At 47.1% G+C, this 18017-nt stretch overlaps 1 protein-coding gene across 10 annotated transcripts in view; it reads left to right on the top strand.

The window, feature by feature from the left end:
* Window positions 1-18017, top strand: part of LOC142788370 (mitogen-activated protein kinase kinase kinase 15-like) — a 150433-nt gene that overhangs the window by 112216 nt on the left and 20200 nt on the right. For all 10 annotated transcript variants that reach the window (XM_075884942.1, XM_075884940.1, XM_075884936.1 and 7 more), the window contains 2 exons: window positions 6761-6855; window positions 17028-17104. In XM_075884942.1, coding sequence (XP_075741057.1) covers window positions 6761-6855; window positions 17028-17104 — 172 coding nt within the window. The remainder of the gene's footprint in view (window positions 1-6760; window positions 6856-17027; window positions 17105-18017) is intronic.

The raw sequence follows: 18017 nt of genomic DNA, 5'->3' as shown, positions 1-18017 counted from the left end.
CTCTACGCAGTAAGTCCACCTATCCATCCCCACCAACATCCTGTTTGCCACCCCGCATCACCATCAACTAACCCTTGGTTTACTTCGGACCACAGGCCAATTTGCTCTTCCTGCCATCTTCTCGGTCATGTAGCACGCTACTGCCATCGTCGGGATTACAACCCAACTGCTGGTGAGGCCACTTACGACTCCTATCATCCAGAGCCACCACAGTCGTCTTCGTTCCCCCCTTTGTCGGATCGAGTCGCCACCACGTCGCCGCGGCTTCGACAGGGATCGGTCACACTCACCTCGGTGCCGTTCCATTTCTCCGATGCTTTCTCGATCACCACCCGCCCAAACGGAAAACTGACCATCGCGATTCCCGAGGCAAGAGCTGCGCACATATCGAAACCTTCAAGGCCTCCGTTTTCACCTGCTAATGAAATAACTGTGCATATTGATGGTGTACCTGCGAAAGCGCTTGTTGATACTGGTGCTGCCGTGTCTGTGCTAAGTGGTGAACTGTGCCGTAAGTTGAAGACACTTACACTGCCGCTTCCCGATGTCTCTCTTCGCACGACCACTGCGCATTACATCCAATCTTCTGCAGCGTGCACAGCTCAACTAGTCATCCAAAATATTTTTCATGTAGTCGAATTCGTTGTGTTTTCTCCATGTTCACACGATATCATCTTAGGCTGAAACTTCTGCGCTCATCATGCCGTCGTTCGCTGTGCGCATGCCGAACTACCGTATAAACCGGACTATAGGTCGAGTGGGAATATAGGTCGACCCCCCAAGTTAAGGTTACCGAAAAAGAAAAAAAAAGGAAAACAAACCAAAACTGCCCAACCACATTTATTTGCGAATTGGGCGCACCGCATCCCGATCGTCGGAGCTCCCTTCTACCACCATCGCAACTGCTCCTATTCGTCCAACGAAGCACCACTGTCTTCTGAAGACGAGAGTTTGTCGCTGGCCGCCTCCCACAGTGCGTCGTCTTTAGTGCCATCCAGCGAGTTGCTGATGCAACATTTCTTGAAAGAATTTTCCACCATGGAATCTGGCAAGGAGTGCCAGGCGGAAAGCACCCAGCCACAAACAGTCGCAAGCGGAGGCCTCTGTAGGCGGCCTGTCCGTGTCTTGGGGTTGTCGCCGACATCCACTCTTGGTATTCCAGCCGCACTCGGTCCTGAACGGCTTGTTTAGTACAACGTCGAGCGGCTGGAGCGTGGACGTCATACCACCTGGTATCGCGGCGAGGTCCGTTTTTCCGTCGCCGAGTGCGCGTTTCACTGCGTCGGTCAAGTGGCCACGAAACGCATCCAACACCAGCCTGCTGCGAAGACGCAGCAGTGCACCTGGCCGACGGTTCCACACCACTCGTATCCATTCGAGCATCATGGCCTCATCCATGTATCCTTTTTGTTGACGCGAACGACAACACCGGGTGGGAACACTTCCTTCGGCATTGTCTTGCGTTTGAAAATGACGAAGGGCCAAAGCTTTCTACCATCTGCCGTGCACGCCAGCATGACGGTGAAGCGCGAGTCCTCGTTGCCAGTGGACAGCAGCTTCGCATCCATGGCACCGCGCTGCGTGATCGTGATAGACGAAGGCATGTCAAACCACACGGGGGTCTCATCGGCGTTGCCAATCTGCCCCATCATGTAATCGTTCTGCTCCCGAAGCCGGTTCACGAAGCCCTGAAAGTTTATAAGCTAGTCCTTGAACTCGTCCGGAAACTTCTGACAGATGCATGTGCACCACTGGAAAGAAAATCCTTTGTGTCTCATGAATCGACGCAACCAAGAGTTTGGTGCACGAAACTCTTCTCTCGTGACTCCAGCTTCTCGAGTGAGTTCCACAGCTTTCTTGCGAATGGTATCCACGGTCACTGGCAGCGAGCGCGCACGAACTGCCCGCACAAAGTCCGCTAGCTTATCCTCCAGCTGCGGATGAACGGCACTCCGTCCACGAAACGACATTTTTCGAGGATTGCACATCTGCAGCTTCCCTTTCTGTGCCCTCCAATAGCGCACGCTTTTTTCTGATACACCAAAGCGGCACTGAGCAGCCATATTCCCCTTCGCTTCTGCGAACTTAACATCTAGTTTAAACGCAGCTGAGTACTGCCTCCTCGCACCGCTGGACATATTCAGTGAACGAAAAAAAAAAAGGCCACTAAATATGCAGCGCAATGTCAAGCGGAGCGTAAACCCGGAACAGATTGGAAGGAAAGCACGAACACAAAGAAAACACACTGCGATTGGATTTGGATGCGGATATGGCCGCGTCTGGCTTCACAAGCACATGCAAGCCATATGTTGCCAGACAGCGTCGCACTTTCGGCTAGACACCGCTATTAAGACGAGGGGCGACTTTAGCTTATCATTTTATTGAAAAAATCTTGACTTATATTCCGGTTTATACAGTAGAGTTGTCAACGATGTGTGAAGGGCTGACGTCTGAAAGACCTTCTTTCAAGCCGCTACCTTCCCGAGTCACCGTGGTCGCGGACACTCACATCCCTCCTCTATCCTGTGTTCTTTTGCCACTCTTCTGTGACGACGCGCCCTCTACCGCCGCCCTCTTTATCCCCTCCGACACTTTTGGCTCTCGCAAAAGCTTCCTTCTCCCGTTCGCAGTTGTCACCGTAGAAAACTCACGTGGCTCTATTTATATAATGAACTCGCTTTTTTCCCCTGCCATATTATTCCGTGGCGAAGTCCTCGGTCACCTTGAGGAAATTGATTCTGTTTCATCCAGTCACCTACCTGATGACTTGCCATCATCTCACTTAAACGCCATTACCTCTGATACCACTCCTGCTTCATCTCCGGGGGCTTTTTTCCCCATCGATTGACGCTTAACTTCCCACTGCTAAGCACACCCAACTCTTGGCTCTACTCAATCGCTTCAAGATGTCATTTGACCATAGCCAACTTTTTTTGGGTCGCACATCTGCCATCGTTCACTAAATTGACACCGGTAGTCATGCACCTTTGCGCCAGCGCCTATATCGAGTTTCTCACCCTGAACGTCGGGCCATTGATGATCAGATGAAGGATATGCTTCGACGTGGCGTAATACAACCTTCAAACAGCCCTTGGGCCTCTCCGGTTGTACTGGTGAAAAAAAAAAAAAGGATGGCAGCATCAAATTTTGCATTGATTACAGGCGTCTTAATAAGATCACGAGAAAAGATGTTTATCCGCTGCCTAAAATCGCTGATGCCCTCGATTACCTGCAAGGAGCAGAGTTCTTTTCTTCTTCAGACCTTCGATCCGGCTACTGGCAGGTCCCTATGAATGAAGCCGACTGCTCCGAGACTGCGTTTGTAATGCCTGACGGATTGTACGACCTTAACGTGATGCTATTCGGCCTCTGTAATGCGCCTACCACCTTCGAGCGTCTCATGGACAACATTCTTAGAGGCTTTAAATGGAACACATGCCTGTGCTATTTGGATGTCGTTTTTGCAAAGGACTTTGGCTACCACCTCAGCCGCCTCGCAAGCATCTCGACTTGTCTTTTGGACGCTGGACTGCAGCTGAATTTGAAAAAATGCCACTTCGCCGCCCGCCAGCTTACCATCTTAGGGCATGTTGTTAGCAAGCATGGTGTCCGTCCTGATCCAGCCAAGCTTTACACTGTCGCCAACTTTCCCAGGCCGGCTACACTAAAAAAAAACTCTGCAGCTTCATCGACCTCTGCTCATATTTTGCGCAATTTCGCCACCATAATCGCACCCCTGATGCAGCTACTTGCCGACAACCAAGACATCTCGGCGTGGTCCCCAGCATGCGATGAAGCATTCGCATCTTTATGCCATCTCCTGACATCACCACCTATTCTATGCCCCATTGATCCAGGCGCTCCAACCGAAATCCATACGGACGCTAGTGGAGTAGGCCTCGGCGCTATTCTTCCTCAGTGTAAACCTGGCTTCGATGAGTATGTTGTATCCTATGCTAGTCGCACCCTTACTGAAGCGGAAAAGGACTATTCAGTCACCGAGAAAGAATGCCTTGCCATTGTTTGGGCAATCGCGAAATTCCGACCATACGTCTATGGCCACCCATTTGACGTCGTGACTGATCACCACGCATTGTGTTGGTTGTCGTCATGAAAAGACCCATCTGTTCGCCTAGCTCGCTGGGCACTACGTCTTCAAGATTATGAAATTCGTGTAATTTATCGGTCAGGCCGCATTTGGACGCCGACGTTCTTTCTCGCTCGCCACTTCCCCACGATTATGTTACAGCGTCTGTTTGCAGTTGCGAATGTTCTTCACTTGAACATGCCGACATGTCCGCTGAGCAACGCCAGGATCCATGGGTAGCGTCTCTCTTAGAGTACCTGTCTGAGACGTCTCCACTTACCAACAACCGTTTAGTTCGACGAACTGCTTGCCATTTTACCATCCATGATGGTCATCTGTACCGGCGAAACTACCTATCTGATGGCCGCAAATGGTTGCTGGTAATCCCTCGCCACCTACGTTCTGACGTCTGTGGCTCCTTCCACGCGGATCCGCAATGCGCTCATGGAGGTGTAGTGAAGACGTATACTCGCCTACGAATTCGATATTACTGGCACGAAATGTACCGCTTTGTTAGGCAGTACGTTCTTTCATGTTCCTTGTGCTAACGCCAGAAGAGCTCCCCTTGCACAACCACAGGGCCACTCCAGCCACTGCCTTGTCCTTCTTGGCCTTTCGGTTGCATCGGAATCAACTTGTACGGTCCCTTACCATACATACCAAATTGAAACCCCTGGGTTATCGTAGCCATGGACCACCTTACGCGCTATGGCGAAACTTCGGCGCTTCCCAAGGCCACTGCGCGTGAAGTCGGCTTGTTCATTCTGCACAACCTCGTTCTTCGGCATGTTGCACCCCGCGAGCTTCTCAGTGACCGCTGGCATTCCTTCTTGTCGAAAGCTGTAGAAGCCCTCCTACGTGAATGCAACTTCGTGCATCGAACAACCACCACATATCACGCCCAAACCAACGGCATGACAGAGCAATTTAACCGCACGTTGAGTGACATGCTCTCCATGTATGTTTCCGATGACCATACAAACTGGGGCCGCATACTGCCATTCGTTACTTACGCTTACAGCAGCACAATTCAATCTACAACTGGATTCCCCTGTTCTTCCTTCTTTATGGTTGGGAACCTTCATCGTTCTTGGACACTATTCTTCAGTACAGCCCAGACCCTTCAGAATCGACGACTTTGGCCGAAGCCGCCACACAACTGGATTCCCCCATTCTTCCTTCTTTATGGTTGGGAACCTTCATCGTTCTTGGACACTATTCTTCAGTACAGCCCAGACCCTTCAGAATCGACGACTTTGGCCGAAGCCGCCACATATGCCGAAGAATGTCGGCAGCTCGCACGTTCACTTACTACACACGATCAAACTCGCGAGAAGCTCTCCCATGACCGAAGCTCATCCCCTTTGTCATACGCGCCTGGAACAACCGTGTTGCTCCGCGTGCCATCGTCTGCCCCAAACCTTTTCTCAAAGTTCATACACAAGTATGGCGGTCCGTACTAGAACCTGCGCCAGACATCACCAGTCAACTACATGGTTAAACCTATTCAGCCACCTACAGATCAACGGCGCCGCGGCCACGAAACTGTGCACGTCGACCGTCTAAAACTTCACTATGACCCACCAGTCCTGTCTGTGCCATAGGTAGCCAGGACGACTCCTTTTGCACTGGGGAGTCAATGTAGTGACAAATACGGGCTCTGCTATAGAAACGACGAAGGACGTTTGATGTGGCGGAGGCTCGTGCTGCTGCAGCTGCTGCTGAAACCGTTGGCTGCTGTCTCCCTGCTGTTAGGTCCATTAAACAGTTGCCTCACCCCGGCGTGGCGTCTAACAGTATTCTTACAGGTCTTACTGTGGAATGAGATTCACTTGAATCCAGTGAGAACTGCGAATCCGTTAGAATAAGACAGATCTCTAGCGAATGACTGCCCCTTTAAGTACATCACGGAATGACTTGAGCGAAGCCGCGTTCCTGGATGGCTAATGCACGTGACATCATCCTAGGGAACCCGCGTCTAAGTAGACAGGTTGATTATAGGGAAGTCAGGCAGATGCCTGAATGACGGGCCCATAGAGCACAAACGGTAGCTTAACTGTTACCACGACGAGCAGGTGGCAGTAACAATCTGTGGCTGCCAGCCTCTGTTGACTGAGTGGGTACATCTGTGTAATAACTGTGACAAGGATACGCGAGCGATTTTCGGGGCCTGTTTGATTGCTAGAGAAAATGCCAAGTTTACTAGCTCCTCCTCTGTTGCTCTGAGCACAAAGGAAATTGCGTATCTGAACGATATGCAGGCTTGCACTTCCTATATTGCTTTTGCTGTTTTCATCTGGAGTATTAGTGCAACACATTGCCGAAATAAAAATTCAGTTGTGGGTATCACACCTCCCGTCCTCTTCTTTGGTCCCTGTCTTTTAAGCACTATGGCTTAATTGAACAGCAAAACAAAATTATCCACTTTATGCTCTGTAACTGGTAAGAAAACATGGGTGGTATCATGCCTACATCTCATAGCCTCCCCCCCCCCCCCCAGCCTATTTTTATTTGTGGTCTGTGTTTGCTGGGACACCCTGCATTGTATTATCACTGCTTTTGTAGAACAACGGTCTTGATGCACTTTGCATGTGTTCTTTATAAGTGAATATTACGATCACTTTATGCTGCTCAATGCTCACAGTTTAAATTGTTGTTCCACCACAACCATAGCCTCAGCTGGCGTCCATAGGCCTGAAACTCACTGCGATGAAGATCTGATTCGCTGGCTACAAGACCTTGGCATGGATACAGAGTGCATAGAAAGGGTGAGCAGTAGCCAAATTTGGCAATCGGCTCTCGTGGTGTTGTCATATTTAGTGCACGTACCGGTAGAGCAAGGTTCTCAAACTTGTATCAGCTAGCGGGCCGCATTTCTGAAATTTTGTCCGGCAAGGGCTGGGACTGTGAAAGAATTCGGAGAGGTGGTATTTGAAGAAAATAACACCCAGCAATGACATTTGAAAGAATGTCTGTGCCGTGTTAACATATCGGTCAAATCTGCCCTGGATTTGGTGGAGGTTTTAAAAATGTTATATCGGATCAACATGTTTTTCAGTATGGTTAAAATTCCCAAATAGAATTTTTAACTCTACGATGATGTTTCGAAACATGACTGCATGCGGTGCCTCACGAAAAAAATGCTGGAGACCATTCATGTTTCGGTAGCTCCTCAAACATAGCATTATTAATCTCAGTAAGTGAGAAAACAGTGTGAATACCTTTTAGCAAAGTTTTGAAAGTTTATTCTTTGTGATTCTACGGGTCGCTAGCGAAAGGTTGGCGGACCACGAGCTGCGTATTTGAGAACCCTGCAGTAGGGCATTAGAAATGTCTCTCTTTCAGCTGCGACATGTGCAGTACGAAATGAAGTTTATCAGTTGGTAGACCAAGTTCTTGTTTAACATTTGTTTTTCAATTGTTACATTTCTTATGTTGACTTTTTGTGACTTGCTATATTCTAAATGTTCTTGCAAAAAAAGTAGCGTGTTTTAAAAATATGGCTCTGAAGTTTCAAAAACAAATGTGTGCTCATTGAACATCTGTGCGAATTCTCGATTAAAAATTCACATAAAAATTGCACACTTACACCAAGAGTTGTGCACTTCGCTCATTTTGCTCGTGCTCTGCTCAGGTTGCCCATTTTCTCTTTCATGGCATGTAATTTCCTTCACTTTCATTGGCTCGATTGACAGCATGTGCCAAATAGTTCTATTTGTTAGGGCTAATATTTCTAAAGTAATCAACAGGAGATCTGGTACTATAAATAGCATTGTACGTGCAACACAGAATTTTGCAGCATATTAATGTATCGAAACTTGCTTTGAGCATTTGATATATGTATGCATAGTGTGGCACTCCGCTTATGAGTAGAATTTTCAAGGAGATGTTAGCTAAGGTTATGTGTGCCAAATCTTCGATTTCAAGTTCCTCTGGCTCATATTTGGCATTTTGACTAGTACCACAATACTGTGAACCCCCGTTACAACGAAGTCGCTTCATTTGAATTATCGCTTTTATGGAAGTGTCACGCTGTCCCAACTCCAGTACGTGTATTTTAGACCAGATAACTCGAAGCATGTTGATAGCTTACTCCGCTTAGAGCGAAGTAAAAAGTGGCAAATCCGTAATCACGGCGGCGCGGGCGAGTGACCGCCAATGCCGTCAAAGTGCCTGCACGCTTTTTCCATCCACGCCGCGCACAAATCAGCTTTTTTTGCGCTGAGCGAGCAGTATTCGCACTAGCATCGCCAGGTTCAAGCGCACCAGTGCAGACTGGTGCAGACGACGTGACAGTTTCTGCGACACGACTTTCACCCTCCTCCTTCGTGCCCTACTCCGGTAGTATCCAGTATGAAGCCGCTCGAAACATGCTGGCTGCTCCCCGCCGCTACGCCAGTGGTGTCGCATGACCAGGACGAAGCCTCGGCATGCTCCCTGTGTTTTTTCCATCCGTGTTTGGAAGACACAGGTGTGCGTGTGTTCTGCGAGATCTGTGTGAGCCCGTGACATTGTGTATGCGCATCGTGAGTGCCTTTAGTTGCCGTCAAGTGAACATGGCACCGCCGGTGCCCGCACGGAAGTGTCTCACATTGGAGCAGAAAGTTCATCTTATACGTGAGGTGAAGAAAAAGGCCGGCAGAAGTCAGAAATCGCAAGACAATTCGAAATACTGCCATCAACATTATCAACTCTTCTGAAGAATAAGGATGCTGTACTGGGCTGCTTCAAGAAGAGTTTATCAGCCAAACGAAAGTGCAACCGTAATTCTAAACATCCTCAAGTGGGAATATGCTCCTCGAATGGCTAAAAAATGTTAGAAGTGCAGACCTTCGTGTAAATGGGCCTGCATTGACCGCAAAAGCTTTAGCCCTAGCTGCCCAAATGAGCAAGCAAAATTTTAAGTGCAGAAACGACTAGCTTGAACGTCATGGACAGATGGCGTAAGCATTGACTGAGCGCCCTACTTCAGCAGTTTGAAGATAGGAAAATTTACAACTTGGGCGAGGCGGGATGCTTCTGCAAACTGTTGCTGAAGCGCACGTACACTACACCGAGCGGAACCTCATCAGTATGTAAACAAAGCAAGAAACGCATTACATTGCTGTTCGGTGCTGAGGCAACAGGGGAGGACAACCTTCCTTTGCTGATACTGGTGAAGCTTGCAAAACACCGGTCGACTAGCTGGCCGAAATAGTTGACTTGCTTGGAGGCCTCGACAAAAAAGATGAGCCGCTAGACAAACAGCCTCGCGAAATACCAACAGTGGGACAAAAGCAGGAAAGCCTTGGTCTTTTGCTAAATAAAGGAGATTGCGTGCGCGGCGACCACGACCTCATAATTTTTCTGAACAAACTGGAGCAAACACTTCTCGCTCCCAGCCAAAGTACCCGACAAAACCAGCTCACTCACTTTTTTGTGCATGAATAAAGGTTTCTTTCACTGAATGCCACTTCTGCAAAATAGTCATGGCTAATTTAGCTGTACTTGCTGAGCTTATATCAGGCAGTCAAATTACTGCTTATATCGCATTTTTTTTGCCATCCCGCTGATTTCATTTTAACAAGGGTTTACTGTATGTATCTTGAGATATGTGAAGGGGCATCATTTGGTTTACTGTAACCACTAGGGTTGTGCGAATAATAAATTTTAGGTTCGAAGCGAATAGTTATTTTTCAATTCATTTCGAATTGAATTCAAACAACATATATGACATATAAAAGAAATGGGCATATTTATCATTACCTAATTATCCTCCACAATATTTTTTTTATTCGAAACAAGGTCTCTTTGCGAATTCCTTTTTTTTTTTTGCTCAAAGCAAGGTGAAACAACTTTGAATAGTAAAAAGATTTACCTTTCGCAAGCGATAACCTTTAAAATACGAAACATTTTAAAATTTATTGTACTTGTAGCATATAAGCCGGCATAACAAACTTTTAAGCCTAAATAATGATGAATCAATTTGAGGGTAATACGTTGATTTAAACACTTTTTGCAAAACTTTTTCAAGTAGGCACGGAATAAATTTGCTAACGAAGCTTATTGCCTTGCGAATTCACCACCGCAAAAATTTTTTACAATCCATCTAGTACAACCAGAGTTGCCAATATTAGTCACACTAAAATTTCAGTCACTGTTGTCGTCCCGACAAAAATACTAAAAGCCAAGCATGGAGCGATGGATGGCATGGGAAAAGAAAATACGTCATGCAGGCGTGACCCTTGAGAACTTTTTCTCTTTTTTCTTTCTTCGAATATGGAGCGTTTCAGTGAGATTGCACACGTACGCATAGAAAAGTGGCAGCTTCTTGCCGCGGCCCCAGTAACTACTGAGGACGCCATGCTCAAATCAATCAGGGGCTGATATAATAGGTGTGACGAATGATTTTTGAGCTTGTGGCATCATTTTCCCCCAGGAGAGAGCAATTGTTAGCTGACAGAATTTATTGTGGATTGCAGGCCATGTGCTGCATGATATTTGGCTCGTGTGTTCTCGGTAGCCTCAACCACCGATCAACAGTGTTTTCTAACCATGCTCAAGAGGTGTTGCAGGTCCCTTTTAAAGGAGCACTGACACCAAACATTTCGCCTAGAGTTTTTTAGCTGCAATGTGTTCCTGAGGGCTTCTTGGTCATAACACGATGCATCGTTTACTGCAGCCCGTGACAGATAATTAATTACAGGCTCATGATTGGGGACGAGTGTCAGTTTCTCTTTCAAAAGCCACCGGGTGCAACTACTATCACCACCTAGTGGATTCAAGGCTTGACCATGTCAGCACACAAAACTATCGCGCACTTCCGTGCAGTTTGCATCAAGCAGTTTTTTCGAACAGGAAACGGGACAGCAATCAAACACGAAACTTTCAACTCGTGCGCCACAGCCACGGACTCCTGTGCAGCTGCTGAGTAATAGTCTGCTGGAGCAAACGTGACCAAAGAAAAATAGTGGGTTTGAAGTCGACATAACTTGTGGCGGCGTGGTCATGTTAGGGAAGTAGGAATTCACCAAGGGTGTTCTTTGAGGGTGTCCACAGCGCGTAGACTCTATCCCTCACGTATACTTCAAACTTAACTTAAAATGCCATCGAAGCTAATTTGCTGTAGATATTTTACGGATTATAGACGCATGTTCACGGTAATTGACCCCGCAGGTTATTTCGTTCGCGAAATTTTGCATCAGTACGCCTTTATATTTGAAGTGGAGCTTTGCGGCAGAGCGAAGTTCCTTTGTATCTGTGCTTTCATGGCTTGGCACCCTGCCCTGCAGTAAAACCACCCCTACAGGTGGTGACATACATACTAGTGTCACGGCCGCTGGATCAAAGCGCACAGGGTGCGGCCTACTGCGTGCGCCCGAAACAGCGGGAGAGGCCGAGTTCATTCGCCTGCCGCTGCGGCCCCACCGGTCAAGGACAATAAAAAGCGGCGGAGTAGCGGTGCGCGCGCGAATTCCCGGGATGTTTTAACTTGCGACTCTTCGTGCTGCAAGCGGACACTTTGAATTTGATATCCTCTCAGTGCTTTGTTCCACCCTACTACGGGACCCATTCCCTTGTGACAAATGGTTTATCGCTACTAAGGGAGACGGAGTGGCCTCGACTAAACCATCCCGCCCCTGCGACAGTCATCTTTAAATTCATGCTTATGACAAGTTTGCTCCGTCCTCAGGCCACAGGATTAATACACGTATTTCATATTATTTTACAAAAGGACTTGAAAGAACTTTCAGACCCCTTTCACGGCATTTAACTATAGCACAACGTTTTAGCTTCTCGTTAAAATCACTTTTGTATAAAGGCCATGATTTTATGTTTGCCTTTGTCCGCTGGCGCGACCATGGATTACATAACCTTCAATTCATTCCAGAGTATTTCAGGAGCTATAATAACTCTAAATTAGCATCCGTCTGCATATTTCCCGTTCGAATACTGTTGAATGTGAAATTGTCTTCTTTGCTGTGCATGTGGAAATAATGAAAATGCCGGGTATTGTGCTTACAATGAAACATGCGTTTATTAACTGGAGCTTTACAATCTCTAAAAGATCAGTATATTTTCTAATACAGCAGAACAATTTTGCCTGCATTACAAGGTAAAAAAATGGAGGTGCCATGGTCCTCAAAGGCGCAGAACTTTTCTGGAGAGGGGCTTCTGTGCCAACCTTACAAGACGTTGCACAGTGGCATTCACATTCCCTGCCCAGTTAGCTAGGAGTGGTCGAAGCAGCTTTTTTAAAAAAACATCACAAATCTGGTTCGTGTGCTGAAGGCTGCCCGAGCCATACCGTAGTGCAGGGCAGGTAACCAAATGTGGAAGGAGAGCTGGGTGAAGAAGTTTACACAGATTTCCAGTTCTTCGAACTTCAGTGTCTTTCATCACTTCACTGACAAAGTCACATGCGAGTTTGCAAATTTTCACGATCTCCATGTTGGGATACCGAAGTTGTCCGTTATCGATTTTCTTCACTAAATCGTAGATGCTGCCACACGGTTTCGTCTCTTGCAGGAGAACCTTGCATGATTCACAGGGCAACTGCAAGTAATAAAATCAAGCCAAGTAAAATTTTCATCAAAAGTACTATGCAACAAGTATATAGGCTCCTTTTCTTACTTCGCTTAGCTAAAGAAAAATATTATCTAAATTTCGTAAGAGTGGGAATGAAACAACCTGCGGCAAAAAGAGTGGCATACACGCATATCTGGTGTCGACCTTTACAGTGGTGGCACACCGGCGGGGCGGGACCCGCATCCTGATTCGGGCCGGAACCCTGGCTCCGGACTGACCTGAGTTTTTCTTCACTCGAGGTCAGCCTGGAACCCTGACCTTGGTTTTTAGTGGCGAAAGGGAGGGCAAAAGGAGAAAAATATGAGAAAGAGGGAGAACTGCTGGTTCGCATATTATGGTTAACATTCGAAGAAGGCGAAAGTGAAGTGAACATTCTTTAAGACTGGCTGGCACGCTAGCGACGCGTTCGAAAGAATGCAGCAAATAATGCAAAGCTTAAAAATAACCGTCCTTACCTTCTCCTCACATGCACGCGCGATGTATCCGGCCAGGTATACTAGGGGTGCTAGTTCGAGGTCATCCGGCACAGCAAGCCAAACATTTAATACTTCTAGCTCATAGGAAAGCCGCTTAGCACCGAGGACGACCGCAAGTGGCACGGCCGCGGTGTTGCCTTCTCGGGCTTCGAGTTTTAGAGGTGCATTTGTTTCGGAGCTATGGGGAGCGTTTCCACTCTTAGCAGCTTGGAGGATTCCAACCTGGGGAAAAAAGTGCGTAGGTTACATGTGTGTGCTCTCCAACGGGCACCAAATATACCTTTAACAGCTTTTTGGCTGTGAAGACCGCGGTTCTTGCATCAACTCTATCGTTGCCTCAGTTAAACTGTCGAAAGCAACTGAAGAGGGACACCACGGGGTCGCTGTTCAAGGCACGGGTCAAGACGTAGCGAAAGCTGGAAAAAAGTTTGTTTGATACCTAAGTCAATAAACATATACATAACTGCGATAACAAATATGAAGGTGAAAAAAGAAAAACCTACTTGTTGTCTAATAGATGTTGAACCAATGCCACAGTTGACCTCGTCGTCATTATCGTTGCCTCGCATGTTTCTTTCGTCATTTTCTTTTTTGTTTTGCCACCAGAAAGCTGAATCTCCTTGATGTACGTGATGAAGTCTACTTCAAGCCACGAAAGACGGTCGTCGTCGATCAAGTAGAATGGCTCTTCCCTTTGACCGCGCGGCTTCACAGCGCCAATATTGTGAAAGTCATACCACTTCGACACCATTTTCATGAAGGTGATGGTGGGCAAACAGTCCTGAAATTCTGTCGCATCAGGGTGGCATTGCGGGTTTTCTTGTAAAAACTCAAACGTTGCTATTACGACTGGGGAGAAAACTTGCGTAGCCCTTGACACTTTCATCTTTCCTAAGTTGTTCGGTTCAACGTGTGACTGTGTTAGGAACCTCATTGGCTTTACGAGTAGCTGTGACTGAATGCTGAGTAGCTTCTTCAAGTACAGTCCACCTTGAATTAGATTATCTCTATCCATCATCTCTCTTTCCACAAGATTATTTCTGAGGTTCTTGATGAGGTGATTCGGATCAAAAGACAAAAAAAGAGGATCACCTTGTCGCAATGGATGTGGCACTACATGCGCAAGCATTCCGTCCTCGGAAAGGCTCTTGAAGAGCGCAACATTTGACTGGTGATTGTCGGTAACAATCCTCGTTACACGAAAACCCACATCTTCGACTGCCTTCATGACACTCATTGTCATAGAACGAAGTTGCTCACTCCTGAGGCACCGGGTAAAGAAGTACCCGACTGTTATTACATAGGCAGTTGATAGCCCTCGCAGGACGAAGCACAACAACCTGTTCGCCACTTCAGGCGTTGCACATGATTGCTGCTCAGGACCCATGTCAACAAGACTGAAAAACCTTATCAAGTTGGCGATCGTACATAACTTTCTGCTGTATCGCCATTTAATCGATGATTAGGGAGCAGAAGATTTCTTGTTCGACTTGTAGCGCTTGAAACTCTGCGCGGAGGCGTTCTGTTATGAGTGATGTGACGCCTATTTCGCCTGTTGAGTGCCCGATGTACTTCTGTAGTGTGGCACGACAAGGCAACTTGAACAGGCCTCTTGTTCTCACATACTCGTAACCTTTGTTGGAGCACGCTTTGCAGAGGACGCACTCCCTCAGAATTGATTCAGTGTACGCTGGCTTCTTGGAAGCGAAATTCGACACTTGATTCTTGATAAATTCGGCGGTTTTATGGCCTTCGTCTGCGGCTCTTAGTACACTCACAAAACAGGCGATTTCTTTGTTGCTTTCGAAAGCTTGAAGCCGTTCACGAACCGTATCGTGCTGGCTTTGGAGCGTCTGCAGTGACTTATTGAGGTGGGAAATTTTCCGCTGCAGGTGGTTCGTCGTTTTCTTCGCATCCTCTATCATCCGCTTGAGGTCAAGGTCTGTTTGAGACATTTTATCTGTACATGAACTGGTTTGGCACATACTATCAGCAGGCAATGAACAGTCCCACGTTCCGTCCGAAGACCCGCTTGGTGCAACATGTTCTTGATCTCCGAAGAGATCAGGCTCGACATCTTCATGCCTGCTTTCATCTGGGCCATTTCGTGCTTTCTTTTTCGCGCAAGCTGATGAACCACCATCTGGTACTTCTCTTCGAGGCCACTTTCTTATCCTTGGAGCCCTTGGCTTTTGCATATAGGACGGGTAATTGGGGAACATTGTCGGGATAGCAGTTGGCAGGAGCATTCGCAGTTTGGTGCCTTTCTTATAGTCATTTTCGATGAAGTGAAGGGAACAAACCGAAGAGCGGTCACTGGGTACCCACCTCGTTTCTTTTCCGCCAGATCCCTGCCGGGAGATGTTGGTGAGCCATGCTTGTCGTCGTTCAGCGCTCGATGGAAATTCATGGTAGCTCAAACCGGGATTTTTCTTTGCGTTCGACGCGCACAGTGGAACACAGCAATTTTTTGGCATACTAACTGGCCACTCTAACTACCTAGCTGGACTGTGAGGCAGATCGCATCAAGCTGAACACGACTATATTTGTTTGGAACATGTAACCTCATTCCGTGGCAAGAAATTGGCGCGAAAATGCCGCGTTCGCCGTAGCGCGCCCGCGCGTCTCTTTGGTGTGTCCCCTACTACTAGCGCCCCCCGCGAAACTTGCGGCCGCAACTGTCAACAACGCTCGTCCTCCCTCGCCAATGCGCGGCGGCTCCACGCAGCAGGCCGCACCCTGTGCGCTTTGATCCAGCGGCCGTGCTAGTGTACACCTATTCGTTCATTAAGAATACTTCCAAATTTTCAGTAACTTGAATTTGAATCGAAGCGAATTCGAATATTTGCACAAGCCTAGTAACCACTATTGTCTCCTGTCTTGCATTCTCAGTTTCACAATGGCGATGCACTGAAGACAATCCAGCTACACTTCTACAGTGCAGTCCACTTATAACGATACCACATATAACGATATATCGGTTATAACGATGGGTCGACTTAACAGTCTCATTTTATGCATTGGCGCTATGGAAAAAAAAACATATATAACGATATATGTTATCCACCGCATATCGGATACAACGATGAAAAGTTTGCCGTGGACGGCATGTTTCATTCAGAATAATCGTAACATTTAGATTGATAAGTTCCTCCGAAACGAACTATGCCGAGACAAGACGAAAAGTTAGCGTAGGCGAGTACGTACCTGCCGCCACTGCAGCACAGCGCCGGCAGCGTGTCCCGGCCGTTCAAAAAGCCGAGGAGAGCATCGCGAGTTGGCGCGACCGCGGAGAGGCTGAGAGAATTAAAAAAAAATGCGAAAAGCAAAGCGCCGCGCTCCGCAAAGCGGCGGCATCGGGGCGGCGGCATCAGCAAAGCGGCGGCATCGGGGCGGGGCGTCGTTGGCATTCCGGCTGTGTACCTCTGGCTGTGCTTTCTTCCTCCCACTGCTCCCAGCCCGCCGTCGGTCAGTCTCTCTTCCTCAGCGAACCCGTGATGCGTTCTTCGGAGTAAGAAATAAAGTCTTGTTTTTGACATCCTACTATCTACAATATTTATTAGTTGGTGAAAATAGCGAAATGAAACCTGGAGCTACAAAAGCTACGTCCGGCGACGATTTTTTGGCGGCAGTCCAGATATAACGATCACCGGTTATAACGATCATATTTTTAGGTTTTCTCGATATCGTTATAAGTGGACTGCACTGTATTCGCTTCATTTAAGCATACTTGTTATGTTGAGATTAATTACTCATTGCACTTAAGACAATTCATCCACACTTCTGTTCACCTCATTTTAGCATGCTTGTTATGTTGAGATTGTATTGTAATATCACAATGCTTCTTCAGACCATTTCAACTTAACATCATAAATGTGGCTTTTTCCTTGTCGCAGTTTGCCAGAGAACAGTTCACGAAAGAGGATGTGCTGCTCTTGATGACGAGAGATGATCTGCGAAGGCTCGGACTCCGGTACGACTTTTATCGTGTATTTTGTTATTCAAACTTGACTGAAAGTTTAACCTACACCTAAAGTTTAGGAAACAATGCAGCATGAAACGCTGGTGCCAGTATGTTGCTACTAAAGTGACTTGCTTTGCGTAAAAATACATGTCCGCAGAGAAATGAACATGAAAATTTACGCAGTCAGTTTGCATCAGTCGAACCTCCTTAGAACTAAATGTGTTCATTAAGGTCTTTTAAGAGAGATTGAGATAAAAGCTCTTTTTCTAGTACAGTCAAATCTTTATAATTCAAACTCGAAGGGGCCCGTAAGTTTGTTCGAATTCGAAGAAGTTCAAGTTAATGAAAGCTAAATGAACAGAGGGCTCACCATGCAGTGGCGCATGGGCATTGAGCTAACACACGAAGAGGAAGTTTCAGAAGATTTATGTTTATTCACAAATCATAGGACATCCGGCATTAATTGAAGTAATCGGTGCAGCGAGTCAATCAGTTTTGCATGCAGCTTGCAAAGCATTTCTACTTTGGCTTCAGTATTCTCCTGGCAAGAAAAGTTGGGCACGGCAATGTCCAGCACCGACACTCTCTGAAGACGACAACAACAACGACTGCGTCTCCGATACTACCCTCTGCGCCGTAGCTGTGGCATTGCCAGCCCGCGACGAGAAAGAAAGAGCGTATCCCCGCGGAGATGGGCATATTGACATTTAAAAGATAACCAACACTTCATGTCAGCTTTTTTTTTTTTTTCTCTCTCTTCTCGAGCGTCGTTGAAGGGTCTGCATGAGTGGCAGGTACGGGAAAGGGGAAGTGTGGCGCCGACGGGTGAGAGAGAGCCAACACTCCGCGACCTCTTTTTAAAGACAATAGTCTAAAAACCACGTAGTCTTTCTTGGGCACCTTTGACGCAAAAATTTTGGTC

Source organism: Rhipicephalus microplus, unplaced genomic scaffold (assembly GCF_043290135.1).
Source record: "Rhipicephalus microplus isolate Deutch F79 unplaced genomic scaffold, USDA_Rmic scaffold_56, whole genome shotgun sequence".
NCBI classification, from domain to species: domain Eukaryota; kingdom Metazoa; phylum Arthropoda; class Arachnida; order Ixodida; family Ixodidae; genus Rhipicephalus; species Rhipicephalus microplus.
Note: the sequence above shows the minus strand (reverse complement) of the source record. Positions and strands in the feature narration are given on the sequence as shown.